Source organism: Diceros bicornis, chromosome 22, assembly GCF_020826845.1.
Source record: "Diceros bicornis minor isolate mBicDic1 chromosome 22, mDicBic1.mat.cur, whole genome shotgun sequence".
Taxonomy (NCBI): Eukaryota; Metazoa; Chordata; class Mammalia; order Perissodactyla; family Rhinocerotidae; genus Diceros; species Diceros bicornis.
Window position 1 is genome coordinate 23691406 of NC_080761.1, and position 20016 is coordinate 23711421.

The 20016-nt window shown below is 44.1% G+C and overlaps 1 protein-coding gene across 1 annotated transcript in view; it reads left to right on the top strand.

The window, feature by feature from the left end:
- APBA1 (amyloid beta precursor protein binding family A member 1) overlaps window positions 1-20016 on the top strand; it is a 64257-nt gene that overhangs the window by 18423 nt on the left and 25818 nt on the right. The window contains exons 2-4 of the mRNA XM_058565698.1: window positions 7632-7727; window positions 11830-11869; window positions 15518-15663. Coding sequence (XP_058421681.1) covers window positions 7632-7727; window positions 11830-11869; window positions 15518-15663 — 282 coding nt within the window. The remainder of the gene's footprint in view (window positions 1-7631; window positions 7728-11829; window positions 11870-15517; window positions 15664-20016) is intronic.

Below are 20016 nucleotides of genomic sequence, written 5' to 3' on the forward strand. Positions count from 1 at the left end.
AAGAAATCAAGGCTGAGCTTTGGAGTACCTTAAGTGCCAAGGTAAAGAGTCTCGGATTTATTCTACAAGCAAAAAGGAACCACTAAAGTTTTTGAATGGAGGACGGGCTTGCTCAGAGCTTGTTAAAACCCTGTTTAAACATGAGAGTAAACAGGTCCTTAGTGAGAGGTCTCTGGTTGTCAGTGTGGGCTGCTGTAACAAGACACCATAGATGGGGCGCCTTAAACAACAGAAATTTATTTCTCACAGTTCTGGAGCCTAGAAAGCCTGAGATCAGGGTCCAGCATGGTCGGCTCGTCCTGGTTTGCTGGTGGCGGTCTTCTCCCTGTGTCCTTGCATAGTGGAGAGCAAAGAGAGAGGAAGCAGGCTCTCTCATGTCTCTTCTTATAAGGGCACTAATCCCGTCATGAAGGCCCCACCTTCACAACCTAATTACCTCCCAAAGGCCCCACCTCCTTATACCATCCCATTGGGGGTTGGAGTTTCAACGTATGAATTTGAGGGGACACAAACATGCAGTCCATAACACCAGCGAAGAAGGTTCACAAGCTCTTGGTGCTCGGGTCTCGGGGAGTATATTAGGCTGCTTGGTGACTTAAAAACAACCTTCTTCTCAGGTTCTGTGAGTTAGTCCACATAGGTGAAATTTAGTTACTAAATAATTTAGTCCCAGATAGATTTGGTAAAACCGTGTGAGTTAAAGAATTATTTTCTCCTACCGTTCATTGCAGTAAAATTTTTGTCACTGAGTTTCCTTGGAGGAAAGGGACCAACATGTACTGGGACTCATCCAGATTGGCTAGAACCAGCTGCACCAGGTGACCCAAACAGTGGAATATCTTCATGTGTCATGGTCACACACAAGCTGTGTTATAAATTAACATTGGAAAAATGCATAGGCACGTGATTCTCTTTTGTAAATCAATCACCATACAAACCATCGCTCTCAACACTCATATTCCAAAATGTTGTCTTGAGTGAGAGATGGTGGACATGCCAGAAATTGCACACAGCCAGCCTTAGTAACAGGCTGTACTTACCAATATACCAGTAAGAGTCTTGGGGCTTATAAATTAATTTGGAATCTTTCTGGTATAATTTTATAGAGCCTTTGGTGTGCTTTTTAATTTTACCCATGAATAAAATTTTAATAAGGAAACAAAAAGATGAGATGAAGAAAACATCTCCATGGGTATGTGTTGTCCTTGTGAACACTCTCCCAGAGGGATGAAATAATTTTTGTAACTGTTGGAATCTTAAAAGACTTCTCAAATATTGGTTGAGTGCTTTGTGCGTGCCCAGACACTGAGCTGACCCCCGTGTGTGTTATCACCAGTTAATCCTCATGTCAACCCTGGGAGGTGGGTAGTAACTGTTTTCCCTAGTTCTCAGGAGGATCCGTAACCTGCTCAGGGTCAGAGCCATGAGTGGTAGAGCCAGAATTCAGACTCGGGTCGGCCAGAGTCTGGGGCTTGAGCCTCTAACCACTTCCCCATCTTGAAACCTAAGTTACAGTTTCACTTGTTCTGCCACAATATAAAATTAAAACATCCAAGTCCTTTTCAAAGGAGAAATGTAACTTGTGTTCCCTATAATCACACTATGCTTTTTTTTTTTTTTTTGAAAATGGACCCTAATACTGGAAAGCCAGATCATCGCGGCCTCGAAGACTAGACTTAGTGTCTTAGGAATTGATTGATTTTTACTTCTGCCAACCATCAGGCTTTTTGTTCCAGCGTCTTTCGAGTCCCAGGGAACTGTGACAGGAAAGGCTTCTGCGTCTCCTCCACTGGAAGCCTTCCCTGCAGCTACGGCAGGTAGTCTCTCCCTCCTGCTCTCAGGGCGCTCCCTTCATGCCTGTTATGGCAGCTGTCATGTCACATTTTAACCACAGGGGGCAGGAGTGTTCTAAAGAATCACTGCATAAGTGTACCTTGGAAAGGCTATGATTTCACTCAGAAGTGAAAGATAAAAACAACAAACAAACACACAGATACAGAGATTAGCTTGGTGGTTACCAGAGGGGCAGAGGGGACGAAGGACAGCAAAACGGGTCACAGGGCACATGTGTACGGTGATGGATGGTAATTTAGTCTTTGGGTGGTGAAGATGATGTAGTCTACAGAGAAATCAAAAGATGATGATGTGCAGCTGAAATTTATATAATATTACAAACCAATGTTACCTCAATAAAAAAAAATAATTCACTTAAAATGAGGACCAAAATTTCAAAGTATGGAAAAGAGGGGATTTGATTAGAACTTTGCCTTGAAAAACAGTACTAAAAAATTATAAACCTAATTTTAGTTTATCTAAACTAGATACCTAGTTTATCTTTTGACTAACAACATGTAGGTTATAATTCCAATTAGATGTGACTTCTTAGAACAGAAAAGAGGTGTTGATTTGGGGAGTTGTAATTTTTTTCAAAAAAAGTCCTTGAATCACCCAATAGAATAGCCACCTTCAATTCACATGTGACTTTTGCAGGGTGCTCAGAAAGGGTCCTTTCAATCATAAAGGGGACCATTCCAGCAAAAAATATTTGAGGGCTGACTCAGTTTTCCTAAGGGCCTCTCTCAATTATTTGATATTCCAGTCATGCTCTTTGAAAGCACCTCTAACATCATCATCCTTTCCATTTTTCTCTTCTTAATTGTTAAGTGATGTAACTCCACCAACTCTTCAAGTGTCTGTAGCTGGTTTGAGCAGTTCTCCAACTTTATAAAATTTTCCTTTTTATTTATTTACTTTGCAATATTTTCACTTCTACTGTGCAGTGCATTTGCTGTTTTTGCCTTGTAACGCCAGATGGTCCCAACAGTCAGCGGAGAGCAGCTGACAAAGACACGGACCAGAGAGATGCTAGTGTTTGGGGAGGAGGACTGTTCAGGTGGGCACTAACGTTGTGAGTAGTCAGCTGCTTAGTGACTGTGTTCTTATGGCTTTTGCTTTCCTGCAGGGACTCAGACAAGACCACTGCTTACAGAGGGCGCCCTGTGCTCGTTTGTAGGTCTGTCTCTCCTGCCAGACCAGGAGCTCCTTGGGCACAGGCAGTGGTCTGGGCTTCCTCAGACACTGCCAGCACTTCTGGGTTAAATAAATGAGTGAATGGCCCAGGCAGAACTCATTTTTTTGTGTGTCTTTTGACTAGAATTTCTCCAAAAGTCTTTCAGGATCTCTGTACACCTCTCCAAATCACGGCTTTGCTCTCAGTCCTGCCTCAGCCTTTAGATCTTTCTGAAAAGAGCACTGTCTGTCTGGAAAGGGCTAGGGCCCTTTACCTCTGGCTTTGGGGTGAGCTCATTATCATCTCAGCCTCTTTTCCAGATTGTCATCTCCCCTTCATGCAGCTGTCCAAGGGTGAAAGAGGATTAAGGGAAGGGAAGAGGGAAAGTGATGACGCAGCCCCTCAGTGCTTTAGACGTTCTGGTTCGTCTCAGGAGGTAGTTAAGTGCCTAGATTGTGCTGCTTCAATGAGGACCGTAGGCGAGTGACTCACAAAACACCCTCTGGGCAGAGAGTATGCGCCGGTTGCTTGTCATCAAGGGGCACTGGTGACTCGTCCCTGCCCTTCAGCTCATCTCCCCCTTCCCTGCAGAGCTGTGCTGTTCCACCTCCCTGCCTCTGTTTCCAGTACCGTCCACCTCTTCCCATCTCACTCCATGAATACTGCACAATTTTCAGGGTTCAGCTGAAAAATCACCTTCCCTGGGAACCATTGCTGATACATACCCCTCCCCTCCTGCAGAATTGATCCTTCCCAACCCTCTATCCCCACGTATGGGTTAATATCCTAGCCACTTGGCATGGCCCTGACCTCACATGTCTGCCTCCTCTCATTCGCTGGGGAGGGGTGGAGGACAGGACCCCCAACATCTTTTTCCTCTTGTTTCTTGGCCCAGTATTAGGAGCACAGGTAGGCTGAAATGTCTGTAAATGTCTGTTGAAGGAATACACGAATGATAATTATTTGTGTGCTGTTTTTCTCCCCTACAAGCATAGCCTGAAAGTTCTGTGAGCTGTCTCACCCCTACCACCAGCAGTACAGTGTGTGCCCCTAGGAGATGCTCAGTCGCAATTAAAATGAATGATTGGCTTTCCATATGGATGCTTTTGCATCCTTAGGCCACCTCCAGCCTAAGAACAGGACTATCATCCATCTCGTGTCCTGACGTCGAAGAACCTAAGTCTTAAGGCTGAAAGCTTTGCTCTGTGGAACCTCAGAGATATGGCGGTAAAATTCAGATCGTAGTTTGGAGAATGTGCTAGAACACAATCTGCAGAGGACCAGTTGTTGAGCTCAGGGAGTCCTCTTGTAATTACCCAGAACAGGGAGCTGTTGAGTCATCTTTGAACTCTACTTGCTTCTCGACTTCCCAAGGCGGCACTTACCTTTGTGAATTTCCAGGCCAACATTTGCTTCCCATCCTTGGTCTCATTTGCTTAAAATTGAATATCCATCCAGTAACCCAGAAGGAGTGAGATTCCAGACAGAGAAATATGTAATAATAATTTTTATTTTTTTGTGTCATATTTCATTGGTTAAATTTGCCTCCAATACATTTTTTGAAAGTAAAACGTGTTATCCAATGTCTGATTTTCTCTCCACTTTTGCGAGCATAACAAGGCGGAAGCTGGAGGTGAGGGGCAAAGGCTTTTAAAGCAGACATCTGAGAAGAGTTAATACTACTCCTGCGTTTAGGCTCTGTGGACGCCATGTCTGCTCTGAAGTCCTTTGTCCACCTTGACTTTGTCAGCAATGGCGTGCGAGTAGTAGGCTTCCACCAGGTGGGGTCCTCTCTCGTTGGGGGACAGCTTTCTGCTTCAGAAGAGCTTTGCTGGAGCTAAGGTCAGAGTCTTCACAGGCAAAGACCATTTCTCTAACTCAAAATGCAGATTTAACGTTCTACCCATAACAGCGTAGGGGTGCTCTATCAGAAAAGGGCTTCTCGTTACCACTAAAGTATAATGAAAGAGAGGAGTGGTTGATGTGTTTTCTGTGCAAGTTGGAAAACATGATAACGCTGGAAACTACATTGAAATCATTTATTCCGTAAACGTTTTCTGAGTGCCTACTGCTTATGAAACCCAAGGCCAGGCGCTTGGATTACGCAGATGAGTAAGACAAGATAGCTGCCACTTAAGAGCTCTTGGAGGAGGGGAGACGTACACATAAACAGATCATTACAAATCCTGGCGCATGCCATCGGGGATGGGGGGAACAGTACTGTGAATAGAGTCTGAGAAAGCTTCAACAAGGTGAGTGCTTTTGAATTGAGCGTGATGTGGGAGGGAATGAGGGAGAACTCTCTAGATGGAAGTCATTAACTGCAAATGCAAGTGGAAGGAAACACAAAGGAGCTCATTGCGTGCCGAACTCTAGGGCATTGAGTGAGGGGGAAATGGTCCCTGATAAATGGTGTGGGTCCCTTGAGAGCTTCGGCGGGGGCAGTGCCCACTATAGTCGCATTTGTGCCTCTTCTCCAATGTTCCATGATGAACACCTGGCACTGGTCACGTAGCCTTACTGTGGGATCTGACTTGCCTCTTCTGCATCCCAGCCCACTGTTCGGATAGCCTGTCTTCTCACATCATCCTGAGATGATCTGGTGCCCTCAGCATCGCTGAGAATCCATTTTTAGAAAATTTGCAACAGAAAGTAGGTACAGAAATAAGAACTGGGGAACTCGTTTGGAGCATTTTTTTTTTTTAATGAAGGTGTTACACAGCCCTCAAACCAAGCAATTAAAGAGAAGCCAGCTGCACTAGCTTCCCAGGGACTAGACCCTTAAAATCTTTATGAGAAGAAAATTACTTGGGGAAAAATAAAGACACGTAAATATCTAAAGAGCTCCTCAAATTTGAAAAATTGGGAAAATATAAAGGCATTAAATTCTCATAAAGGCTTGATTACATTAATTTTGAGTCGGCCAAACTTAGAGCAACCTCAGCAAGTACCTGCCAGCTCTCTTGGGTGCCAAATGAAAAATTCCATGTGTTTCTTTTTAAAGGCATGCAGGGCCATTTCCTTGCATGCAGGGGCTGTGGGGCTTCAGGTACTGTGTCTGCTATTCCCCTGTACCTGTCCTCTTGGCTTTCCTGCAGAGTGGCTGATTTCTGCATGTGAATGCTTTAAGAGGCTCATGGGTCCTCAGCTCCCTGCCCAGAATCAGGTGTATGGGCTCATGGGAAACAAATCCAAGCCTCACAGCAATAGGCCGGGACCATACAGTGCCTCAGCATGAAAAATACTGCATTTCACCACGTCATCCTTCAGTTCATTTGGTGCCCCCTGTGTTTCCTGTAATTCAGACTTTTTGGAGAAGATTTGTTTTTTTATGATTTCACACAATGCCCACTTAGGTCCTCCTTGTATATTAATGTGTCCCCTCCCCTCCTCAGCACCATTGCTTTGTGGACCCTTCTCCCTTTCCATGCAGAGGTATTTCACTGATGTTTCTGTTCCTCAGCCTCCCCAAGGGCCAGTCTCAAGAGAGCAGAAGCAGATTCAAGCAACCACTGGTGTTATTTTGCTTCCTTTGCCCAGGATGTACCTCCCCTCGCTCACATCCCCACGCTTCCTCAGAGAATAGATCCTTGTGTGGGTTCTGTTTTATTCCTTCTATCAAACATCACCAACAAACTGTGAAGCAGCGAATTCTTACTCTCAGAGTACCATCGCTATGGAATTCTGAAGCACCCCTGTGGCTCACCTGAAGAGACCCTTCATCTCTCAAGATTTCAGGAACATACAGGAATGTTCAGCAGGGGAGGGTTTTCAGAGACTGTATTAGCCCCATCCCTGTGCGTGGTGTGGTCATTCATTCAGCAGGTAGTTACGGGGCGCGTACTGGAAGTCAGGCACTGGCCTGGAGTTTTATATTCATTCCAGCAGGGTCTGCCTGTGCAAAGAGCCCAAGCCCATCACCTGGGGCAGTAACACACCTGATGGGGACCGTACCCCCTAAACCTATTTTTCTAAGCCTTATTGTTAAACATATCATTTAACAAAGGATTTTCGAACTGTTCTACATGTAGCCAAGGTAATGTTGCTTGGATGCTGAAATTTCTCTGAATTTTCAATGGCCTGCGGATTAAATCAGACAAAATATTTGAAATCTGAACTGACTAGGAAAATACAGGTGGTGTGGTTTCTGGTCATCAAAATCAATCCCAGTTGCCTCTTTAAAAACATATGTTTTAATTTTTACTTTTCCATTCAGATAATCTTGGGCAGCTGATTTTATAAGACATTTAGTACCCAAAGTCTTTGTATCCGATAAGGAAAATTTTTAAAAGACACATTTGTGTATCACCATTGGCTTTATTCATCTAGGGCTTTAAGTTGGATATGCAACTTTTGCTGTATTTAAACAATTGGCCCAAGAGGGATGAAAAAAGCTCAACTCTGAGGGCTCCTTTGAAAACATAGCAGGAATTTAAAAGAAAGCTTGACAAACCCAGGTCTTTTACGTACAGTTGGCGCTCCTTCCCAAGGAAGTTTTCTCACTGCTGAAATGATCCTGCAGTTGTGTGTGGCTTTCTCCTCTCTCTCCGCCCCTCCTCCTAGCCGGGTGTTCCCCCAGTCCCTCAGGTTCTCACCGTGTTGTTCCCTTGCTGTGTTCCAGTCTCCGTCTCCCGGCAGCTCCTCACCCCTGGGCGCAGAGTCTTCGAGTACACCCCTTCATCCCAGCGACCCCGCGGAAGCCTCCACAAATAAAGAGGTAAGGTGATGTTTTGTTTCAAAAGCCATCAGCCTGTTTTCTTCTATTCTAATTCTGGTTTATGCTTTCTCCAGCTGCCCACAGAGCTTAGGACCCAGATTACCCTGGAGAGAGAAATTCTGTTTTCTCCTCTCCGGTGTGGAATTCAGTGATTAAAGACATGCCATCCAATTTGGCAGCCACTAGCTACAGGTGTCTATTTTAATTAATAAATAAAATGAAAAATTCAGTTCGTCAGGCACACTAGCCACATTTCAAGTGCTCAGTAGCCACACTGGTGGCTACTGTATTGGACAGGGGAAATTCCAGAACATTTCCATCAATGCAGAAAGTTCTCTTGGACGGTGTTGGATGTTGGACATCAAAAACACTGAGAGGCACCATCCTTCCTCGTGGTGTTACAAACCTCGGGTACCGTGGACTTACAGTTGCTATGTGGTTTGGGAAATGGGTTGGCTTCTTAAATACCCATTTATTTCAGGCCCAAGTGAAATATCTTTCATGACAACAGGGTGACCGCTTGTCCTGGTTTACCTGCGGTGGTTCCAGTTCACACCTATGGTCCAAGCAGCGCACCTGGTGAGCACCTCTTCTCACTTTCTAAAGCAGTGCTGTCCAGAGAGCTTGCTGCATGATGGAAATGTTCTACCTCTGCACTGTCCTGTTTGGTAGTCACTAGCCACGTGTGCCTAGCAGGCCCTTGAAATGTGGCTAGTGGGACTGAGGTACTGAATTTTTCATTGTGTTCAGTTTCAGTTAACTTAAATAGCCACGTGTGCCTAGGGGCTGCTGGACGGTTCAGCCCTAAAATGTCTGTCCCTTTGGGCAACAAATCATGTGGTTGCCCTACTTCTGGAGGCCAGACTGAGAATATTTAAACAAGAAGACGCTGCTTGCTCCCACTGAGGTTTCTGGGGCTAGAAAAGGGCAGGTGTTTTTCCCTGAGGGGAGCCACTGCCTTCTCCAGCGCTCTTTACACGCAGCTAACTACCACCCCCGCCTTTGTATGAACCAGCATCAGGTAAACATTGGCCTGCACCAAAATCTGTGTGTGGGCTCATCTTCTCTAAGTTTAGATGCTGCCTGATCAGCACTGAGGATGTGCATTAAAGAGGTAAACCACATAATGAACGATTGTCTCATTTTCCTTCCCTTTGCTCATAATTTTATGTTGAACACAATGGAAGAAGGCGATCTCCATTTTAACCTGAGCGGCAGCTCACTTCTAAAGGGAGTCTTAGTTAAAATTTAGCCTTAGTTAAAATTTAGCCTTAAAGTATCATTGAGTACACATACATTTGCCATTAACTATTCGTGCAGGAGGAAAGTATATTTTTTTTATTAATCTGTTCATAGTAAACCAAACAAACATAAGGAGACCTTCTCTGAAACGACCCCAATACTAGAATTTAGATTTGAAATATACTTTGTCCTCCTCTGGTCTGGATCCTCAGACCCTAGGCCACAGGAACAGGACTAATGGGGTCACAGTTTCTGCTGGCCCTATGTCCAGATAGGAATGGACGTCCAGGTGGGCTGGCCCTACATGAGTAGGAATTATTGTCCTCATTCTTTAGTTGAGGAAGCTGACAGGTTGAGTAACTTACCTGAGGTCCCAGGGCTCACAGGTGGCCAGGCCCGGATTTGAATCCAGAGCTCCTGGGGGCCCAGGCTCTTAACACCAGGATCTGCTGTCCTGGGGGTGAAAAGTGCTTGCAGGTCACGCACTGCACAGACAAGGTGGCTTGTGTGTCCTTATTCCAATTGTCAGGCCTCCAGGCTTTGCACGCAGTGTAGGTGACATTCTGGAAAATCCCAAAGGTTTTGGCCTTTCTCTTCTTGAATGTGGCTTTATTAATTCTTGAATGTTAGGGATCAACCAGTGTTCATCTCTGTCCACATGTGAGAAAACAAAGGGTTCATCAGACATCTGAATATTCAGCATTTGATTATTCATCAGCTATAATAAGCAAGGCGAATTTGTTAGTTTCTCAGTTCCTGCTGGACTTGGCACATGTTTCTGCATATCCTTAGAAATAATGATGAAAATCCTCTTTGTGTGCAATAATTAGAGATTCTTTCATTTCACAAAACTCTTTTTTAAAAAAAATTTACTACCCCAGAGACTAAAGAAAGCCAGTCATGAGCTCATGAATAGAGAATAAGTAATGTACGAAATGCCCTCCATTGTGGCTCTAAATAAAACAGCAGCTTTTAGGGCTGTAGACTAAAGTACTTCTTTTGTAGCTTCTGCTAAAATCTAGGCACTGTCCTTGAGATTAGCATTCAGAGAAGTATCCTAATAACCCAAGAAAATCTGACTTGGCTTCTTAGGTGTACCTGGAGGCTAAACAAGTTTGATTAAACAAAGTAAGCCCTCATTACCCCAAGCCCGTAGCTGCTGAGGGCAAGGATAGGGAGATGGTTGGGAAATAATTAAAAATCTTTGGCCCTCATGAAGAAGCCAGCTTCCATCTACATACCATGAAGTTGTGAATTTTAGTCTTTAAACCAACCAGAATTAGACAGACTTGGCTCTTGGCACCCAACTGGTCCTGTCTTCCCACTTGGATAAATCAGAAGTAAAATGAATGTAGAGCTCTGTTGAAATTAGAGTTCTCTTGCCTCCTATCCACGTATGGAGGCTTTCACTTGATGTGCGTTTTTCCGTAAATGCATTGGCAGCCAATAACCTTTCATTCCTGGTAGATCCATGTCTTCAGTTTCTTTAATGATCCTTTCTGAAACTAGCAACCCACCCTCTTTGGTGTGAGGGACCATTTCATCCCAGTGAGCATGTCCGCAGCAGGCTTACTGACAGGTCTCCCTGTGCAGTGTATTGTGTGATTAGTGTTGAATTCTTGTCATTGTCCTGGATTAAGTTAGATTCTTAAAATTAGGTTTCTTTGACTGCCTCCAATTTTTCACGTAACAATTAACACTACTAATTTTTTAGAATGTTGTGCAAGTATTAACTAATTAATCATCCGTTTGCCATTCTTATATTCTAAGTGAAGAGTACTGTATGAAGTACTATGATAGGAATTGTTTCCCATGATGTCCCAGCCCTCATCCAGAGCCCTTCACCCTTCTAACCCACCGGGCACCCCACAGTATACCCTAATTTAAGTCAACCTGTTGAGCAGCTATGCTGTACTAGATACCCTTTTTCTAAAAGGCATGTCTTTAAATGATCACCCAACTCCTGGTAGATTCTTAGCAATGAAAATTGTTAGGCTTTCTGAGGATAACCCTTGGCCGTGCAAACCCTACTTTTTGCCCATTTTAGGGAGTCTTTTACATTAGCTCTCCACTCTCCTGCAATGCTCGCATCACCCTGCCCCAGACATTCAGCTATAAATTCTATTACTGATTGAAGCAGGAATGAATTTCCTACTTTATACCACTCAGAGTTATCTCTAGGACATTCGCTTGTGAAAGGAACCAAATGATAAGTATTACTTCTCTGAGAGCCTTTAAATTGCCATCCAGTCGGGTTCTAGAAGGTTTCTAGCTGATCATGTCCACTTCCAAGGATACCGTTAGAAGACTGACCTTCGCTATGAGGTGTTGCTTAATATAAGAAATTCCAGGGTTTTTAATTTACTCCTTTGTTTGTTGTGTTCTTATTTTAAGGTAATACACAATAATGACTTATGTAATGGAATTTTTTAACTAAAATAAATCAGTAAGAGAGAAAAGGAAGAGAGAAAAACTCTAGCAAACATTTTTAGCACAGTGCGAGATCACTGCAGCAAAGACCCAAGTGAAATAAAATTTCTAATGTCCTTTTTATTGCTATTGCTAATTATGAATTGTGGTCTGTGGGGTATTTTTTAAGCTGACAGGCATCTCTCTGATTGTGGAGTGTAGGATTTTCAGATTATCTAAAACATGAATCGATGATTCTGGGCTTTGGGTAACCTTTAATAATAAATGCATTTGTTTATTTACACTTTAGTTTCTGTAACCAAAAATGGTTGACAACTGGTTAATATCTGCCAGTGGTGATATGTTTATTTTTCATGTTGCATGGATGGTTGTGTTAATGCATTTTTCATCATGCTTTGCCCTTTGTGAAATCTCTTTGTCTTAATTACAGTCAAGAAAAAGCTTGGCTTCGTTCCCAACCTACGTTGAAGGTAAGAGCTGAAAAGGAAATATTGAGCATGAGTCATTCATGAATATTTTAGCATTTTGGTATTTGAAGCACTGAGCCGTAAGACAATAGTGGGGAAGAAAGGCCACAAAGTCACTGATTCACAATCTTAACAGTCATAGAATCTTAGACTAAAAGAACAACAGCTATGAAACCCCCAAAATCCTCCTCCTGCCTTTGCTGATTCTGTCCATGGGAACCTGAGGCTGGAGTGAGGCCGAGGGCTTCACCCAGCTTAGAAATGATCGTATTGGATCTGAAACCCAAGTCTCCTTCCGTTTACTTCAGTACGCCTCTTACATCCGCCAAGGACCATTCAAGTGGGAATGAACTTTAAGGGAGAAATTTTGGTCCTCTTGTGTTAAACAACAACAACAAAAAGACCTTCCCAATAATTCCCGACTCTTGCTTGGATGAGCTAGTAATAGTAACATTTATCAAGCGCTTACTCTCTGCCAGCTACTCTTCTAATCACTGTCCATGTAATAATTAATGGAATCCTCACTTTGATCTTGTGAAGTGGGTTTTATCATTATCCCCATACTATGCATGAGAGAACTGAGGCATCGAGAGTGCAAATAACTTTCCCAAGATCACACAGTTAGCAAGTAGCAAAGTCAGGCTGTGAACCAGCAGTCTGTCTCCACAATTCCCCTGTAACTGGTATTCTATGCGGGGCTGCCACACATGGTTGTGTAGGTTGTTCACTGCACAAATGCACCCAGTCAGGAGGCCTAGTGAGGCCAAAACTCAGCCCAAGCTATGCACCCAATTTGAAGTCTTGCCACACAAATGGAGCACCTATTTCTCATTCACACAGAGGATAGAGGTGCCACTGATCAGGAGGGGTGAGTAGGGAGGATGGCAGATGCCTCTTCAGGTAGTGTGGATTGTCACTTCCTTAAAGGAGGATTTTCTGGGGGCCAGAGAAGGCCCAGACATCACCTTGAGGCCATGTCTGGCCTTTGACTCTTGTGAGTGAACAGTTAGGTATAGTCTACTGCCTGGGAATGAATTACCAGGATTCATAAACCTTCATGACCCCTTGGGCCTGAAGCACAGGACAAGCTCATAGGTTTGGTTGTTACTCAGGTTTCTTTCTTGAGTAACCTGCAAATTATTTGCACCATTTTTGCGAAGTTCCAGCATTCCGCAAGAGCACCTCGGGGAGTTTTCGGAAGTTTGGAAACCCCATTCTTCTACATATTGGTTCCTCCAGGCCTAGAGATTTTCAGCTCAGCCTCATGAGTGTGAGATGTAACACGTCTGCTTGTTCACTCACAGAGCAAAACAGAGGCACTCCTGAGAGGAAAACACATTCCAGAAGGCCAGGATGAAACCTGCAGTTCTTTGCCTTAGGACAATTATAACGTTAATTTTTTTAACTTTTTAAAAATACACCAAAATGAACTTAAGAAATTAAGTCTTTTTTTTTCTGGGTATGATACAGTGACAGTGCCATTTGATGATAAACAATTTCCTTGGAAGATAAATGGCATCATATCTCAAATGTATGATTTGTTTAGGTTCAATATTTCTGTGTCTTGGCTGCTTGACATTTATACAGTCATTTAAATATTATTTGGATTGCTCTTACACATATCTGCATATCCACACTTATTACAGTTGAAGAGGGACGTTTTTCAATGAGCTAACTCAGAGATGAATATATGATATTGGAAGTCCCATAGGGAAGTACATAGTTTATTTTTATTTTTCTTTTAACATTCATTATTTTCACAAAATAAATGGAAGGTTTTTAAAAGTTACTGTCCCGGATGAGATCTTTTTTCTCAATACCTGGTTGGCAAAAATGATTATGTTTAAGTAACATTGTAAATCTGTCACAAGAATTTATCACAGAAGACTGATAATCTTTTTTTTTTTTTTTTAATAATTTTATTTATTTATTTTTTTCCCCCCAAAGCCCCAGTAGATAGTTGTATGTCATAGCTGCACATCCTTCTAGTTGCTGTATGTGGGACGCGGCCTCAGCATGGCCGGATAAGCGGTGCGTCGGTGCGCGCCCGGAGTCTGAACCCGGGCCGCCAGCGGCGTAGCGCGCGCACTTAACCGCTAAGCCACGGGGCCGGCCCATGAGACTGATAATCTTTACTTTTTAGAAAGCGTAGTGTAGGACCTAACTGGTCCGTACATTATTTTAGTTCAACTAGTGCTTCCCTGCTACACAACTGAAACTGTATATTGTAAATAACCTGCATCCTTCTCGCATCTCTGAAGGTTTCAGGGTAGGAAGCATGTGGCTGTTGAGAAGAATATGAATTACTGGTATGTAGTGGAGGTACCACTCAGTGTTTGTCCAGAAGTCTTTCTCAGAAAGATCGAGAATAAGACAAATAACAGGTTTCCTTATTTAATTACTACACAGATGCTTTGTAAAGGCCCTTTCCTAAAACACTGTTAATTTCTTTGTTTCAGCCACCACCTTGGTTTTGGAAAAACGAATAGACTATTTTAAGTCTGTACCCTGATAAGTAGCTTATATCATCAGAAGCGGCTTTTGAAGCTCAAGATGAGCTTAATGTTTAAGGATAAAAATAAAAACGATTTCAGATTAGCTCTCCAAGAGGAGAAAGCAAGTTTTTGCATTTCAGGTTATCTAATTTAAGACCCTGAGGTTACATTAGATAATGTTAAAATGTATATTTTAGTCTCCTCCAATATGGCATTCAAGCCAAAGAAAATATATGTTTTCATTGCAGAATTAAAATGCCTTTCTTAGTGCATCTGTTGTAAAGTTATTTATTAGTCCCAGACGTGTTTTAATTTCAAGCAGGGTTTACAAGGTGATTATGATTAGAATCAGATGCCCCATTTTAAATATTTAAAACTAAAATTTGATTTAAAAGGCTGGTCAATGAGAACAGAAATTCCGATTTTCCTTGGAATTGATCTGTTTGCGGACGCAGGCCAGGAACATTCTAGCCTGTAAGTCAGCAAGGTTGGCAGCATGAGACCATGGCTTTGGGGTAATGTTATCTGTCTCACAGCATTGGGGTCAGAGGCCATTATGGGAATCCAGACATTCTGAAACAAATACCTATTTTTCTGATTTATAAAATTTGTTTCCCCCATAATGAATAAACTGGAAGGGACAGATATGAATGGGTGGCAAGGAAAGGAACTGCTGTAAAATGAGGTTTTCTAATAAGACAGCCTTCTGCTCACCTGATCATTTGTCCAGCAAACACTTATTTGATACCCACTGGGTGACAGACACTGACTAGACACAGGAGAGCCAAAGATGAATATGACGTGGTCCTTGTCCCCAAAGAGCTCACAGTCTAATGGGAGAAACAACATCCTTTATCACTGAATTTTATGTTTCATATTTAAATAAATATTCACATCATTTCTCACAGTAAATGGCCTGGATGAAGTAAATTACTCAAAGAAGAAGTTGTTCCTTCTATTTGAAAACGAGGGGTGAGTGAAGGTAGACACAAAGCGAGGCCTTAGACTAGCAGGTTGACGCACCTGCTCGGGGGTCTCCAGAACTGGGCCACCTGGCCCAGTGGCAAGCAGTGGGGGAGGGGTGGTGCGCAGTCAGGGACTTGGCAGGCCCACCCCAGGGCCGCTTCACTCATGGCTGCGGCTCTGTGTGTTACAGTTCCTGGACCTTGTGACCCCGAGGACTTGATTGATGGAATCATTTTTGCTGCCAATTACCTTGGCTCTACCCAGCTGCTTTCAGACAAAACTCCCTCCAAAAACGTGCGCATGATGCAGGCCCAGGAAGCAGTAAGCAGGATCAAGGTGAGGGGGTGCGGTGGGCAGGTGTGGGCACCTGAGCTGTCCAGAGTGGTCATCCCACGCCTCATATATCTAGTCCCGAGTTTAGAGGAGAGTGGACTGGGATGTTTCGGGCAGCGCTTAGACATGTGCCTGCCAACAGCTCTAAACAGAAAAAAAAAGTGTACTGGAGTCCTTATGTACAAATACGATATATTTTGGTTGTTCTCAGTGGCTAGCCTTGAGAAAAAGTACGTATGATCACAAACTTTGTAAAGTTGAAATGATAAGAAAGACATCATTTTGAGTATTATGTCTCAAATATTAGAGCTTTATCACTGCATTTCCACTGACAGCCGGAGATCAGTGACTTAAACACTGTATTACAGTGTGGTCCAGGCTAGGTCTCATTGCTTTGCTTTCAAACCGGTTGATCCTGTTCAAGCTAGATTGAACTGGCTTGCTTCAAGTAAAATGAACCAGTTGATCAAATCTAACCTGGCTAGTCTGAACAAGTCACTGCAACGCTAACCCAGTTTAAACTAGTTTGAGCCAGTCATAACCTGTTTGAAGCTGTTCTATCAAGATTTAAAAGGAATGAGCCTGTTTGATCCAGGAAGAATGACTTTCATCTAATTTAAGTCATTCACAACTAGTCTAAATCAATCATAACTGGTTTGATCCCATGGAGCTCTAGAATCTCCACCATGAGGCCAGTACTACCTAGAATCATGAACAAACCCAGGACTACAGGGACATTTACAGTGCCATCATGTTGTTCAAGTGCCATTATGGGCCATCAGCACCCAGAACCACTGAGCAGCCCCACTGGAACCACAAGGCCATTTTCACCCAGAGCCACAGGGATAAGCATCACTGTGGAAACCCAAAACCAGGTATTTGAAGCAAGTTGGACTAGGTTAGGACTCACCAGAATTGGTTTTGTCTAGTTTCAACTGGTCAAAATTGATTCCCTCCTCTAGGAACCATTCCTTTTCCATATTTTCTCAATCAGGCATTCCCAAATTCCATCCTGGTGTTTGTGTGGCATTGTGGAATGAGAAAGAAGCACAAGTCGAAGGCAGTTACTCAGAGTCCTTAGTCAAGGAAATGATAGTGCCTGAATACTTATGTGCGCAAGGCTGTGCAAGGTCTCGAGAGGGAAGGAAAAGAGCGATTTATAAAGTGAGATCCTTACCCTCAAGTTGAGCAGCACCAATGAGAGATGAATCAAGCCAGCGAATGTGCAGGGTGTACCCGAGCAGAGAGAAGGGTGTTGGATATTAAGTGCCACAGGAGTGCAGGGGAGGCCTCGAGAGGTGAGACGCTCCCTGAGAGCTCGAAGGAAAGAGAGGGCAGCAATTTATAGAGGTCATAGGGCAGAGGGGGTGCTGCCGGTCCTTCCACCCGAGCTGCTTCCTGTTATTCACGTGCCCAGGCTCTGCCACACGGTGAATATTAAACAAGGTCATATTTCTGTTGATGCACTAATTATGGTGACTTTGAGCCCCTTGCTGCCCAGTCACTCTGCAGTTTCCCAGGGTGCTGTGTGAATGTCCCCAGGTCCCCTCTCACTGCTTCCTCATCAAGCTGCTCTCCATCGTCCTGCCGCTGGGGCCTCCACAAGTGGCTTGCTGCTCTTAAGACCTCTCTGTGCTTGGAGGAGGCGCTCTTCCCCAACCAGCTCAGCGTTGGCCCTTCCCGTAACCATCCATAGTACAGTGAGCCCATGCTGCAACTTTCGATACTATTACTGACGTTTTAGGAATTAGGATATATAAACCAGAGAGTAATTTGCAACCAGGGTCGGCTATTGTCATAAGACCCATAAGCCAGACCCAATGTCAAAATTGCTGACAGGGGCCTACTGTTTTCTTCTACATATCAAGGACCACTGCACCACTTCATCCAGGATGTACAAACCTTGTCTGTGCCTCAGACGCCCTGCTACCGCAAGGCCCACTTCTGTGGTGTTCGTGTCTTCTCCAAAAAGTAGTGTCTACCAGGATGATTGACAGTGGGAGGATCCACTTCCTTCAAGGGGAGTGCCACCCACACCCACAGAGATGCATCTTACATTGTGCCTCCCAGCAGGACAACTCATGACAATCTTTGGGTCTTTAAGCCTCCGTAATGTTGCTGGTAGAACATCAGGTTCCTGTTGAGCTGCCCATCCAGGCTTGGCCTAACTCCTTTTCACTGTTTCCCCTTACCATAAAGAGGTGACATTAATACCCCTAGGTCTCCCCACAGTCGTCGTTGTCTTAATTTAGAATCTGCCAGGTACAACATTCAAAACAAGAACACGCAGCCCCATATGGGAGAACGAGCTTCTTTTCAGGCAGTGTCCTGTCTTATTTCATACAGAGCAAAGAACTTTAAAAACCATGTCTTTAGGGACATAGTTCTGCCTCCTCATGTCCCACAGTTACCAAACATAGCAGGTTATGATTTTATTAAGTTAACATTTGTTAGGTAGAGCCCCAGGGTGCCAGATGCTGAGCAAAAGACCACAAGAGAAATTGATTAGAGAAGTTCATTACTCACAGGTCCTGGAGGAAGTACCCAGCACACCTCGAGGGGCCACCAGGGAGGTCAAGGCAGGGTGCAGGCAGAGAGAGAGACGACCTGGGACAAATTCCTTTATTAGGGTCCGTGGGTGGAGTGCTTTGGGGTTCCCAGGCTAAGACAAGATTCGTGAATTCAAACCAAAAAGCAGGGTTTTGGTAAGCTCCATGGGGGTCTTATCTAAGGGGCACACAAGGAGAAGGCCCTGGGAGGTGGGGGAGACTGTTTTTACAGGCGCTGTTGGGGGAGTCATATCAGGAACTTACATTTGCTGTGACTCTGTGGGCTGTTATCTAGGGCATGAGCTTGCATGAAGGACTAGTGTCATTTAGGGTCACTGCAGACCACTTGACCAAACAAAATGGATGCCAAGACAGCAATACCACAGAATAGCTTATGTAAACTCTCTACATAGCACTTAGTTTCCCAGGTTAGTGGTGCCCTTAGCTTCCCCAGTACCAATGGGAGTGCAAAGACCTGGCCTCACTCTGGTTCTCTGACAGACAGGGACCACCTCCAAAAGGGGTGTTTGGAAATGGGTGGGGGGCACTTTTGGTTGCCACAGTCTCTGGGGGCATTTTTACTGGCATTAGTGGGTAGAGCCAGGGATGCTTGACGCCCTGTAATGTCCAGGATGGGGCCACGGGACAAAGATTTATCTCCTGCAAAATGCCAAAGCCTCCCACCCCATCGAGGAACACAACCCAGGCCTGTTCAGGTAAGTCCTCCAGAACAAAGCAGCAATCCCCCCTAAAAGATGTACTGAAGACCCCTGAGACAGAAAATTGTGTTGCTTTGAGAGTAGTTTTTCTAGTTTTTCCTAGGTTCTGCTCATCAAGGTTTCAAACATGTTAAGGTTCAGGTTTCCTTCTGGGCAACTTGTTTATTGGTTTTATTGACCTGGTAGCTCTTGACTCCTATACATAGAGTTTCTCTGTCTTTCTGCTGCCCTGTGACACATATGTAGTATTAGATGACCTTGATCGGGGAGCAGGCCCAGGCACATCACCTGATGTAAAGCGGTGCTCAGGGGAGACTCCAGCAACCCGGTACCAGATCCCACCCAGTGCCAAGTGTACTGTAAATCATGTCTTCTGATTTCCACAGTGGAATCTGAGAGTGTGGTTTTCCCTTCTGTAAAGTCCAGCTCACTGATAAGAAGCCAGTGAGTTTACTTTGATGCTTCAAAGGATTGGTATCCAGAAGTTCCACTGTTCATTTGAACAAAAAATTAGGTGGCTCTGTCGATCAGAACAAGCAGGGCTGATTATAAATCCATTTTAGACCTGTCTAGAGCAGAGTAGGCATCTGGAAAACATATATTTATTTTACAGCAAATTACTCTAGTGTGAGGAATTCATTATAGAGTGGTAAAATTAAATGGTTCCGTTTCATGCGTAAGTATCATTTTACAATGTGCTTCGATGCATCTGAAGGAACTGTCACCTGTCATTAAATATTTTCTGCCTCGTGTTCCTTTAACGTCCATTTAAATGCCCGTCTGATTGTTTGACTTGATACCCGGCCAGACGCTTGTTCAAATTGTCAGAGAAGACGGCCGCGTTCAGACCCGTGGTTACTCCCGAAAGTGTCAAGAGTGTGCACAAAGACCTCATCGTCTGCAGAGAGAACCGAGGGGCCGAGAGCATTTTTCCGGATCAGTCGGGGTGGGCTCAAGGGGAACAGGCACTGTGGTGCCCGCAGGTGCCTAGGAGACACCTGTCTCTAAGGGAGGTGGGGCCACACGTTTTCCTAAAGAGACACTGACCTTTCAGGAATGAGTTATTCTAGGCCACCTCCAAAGAGATG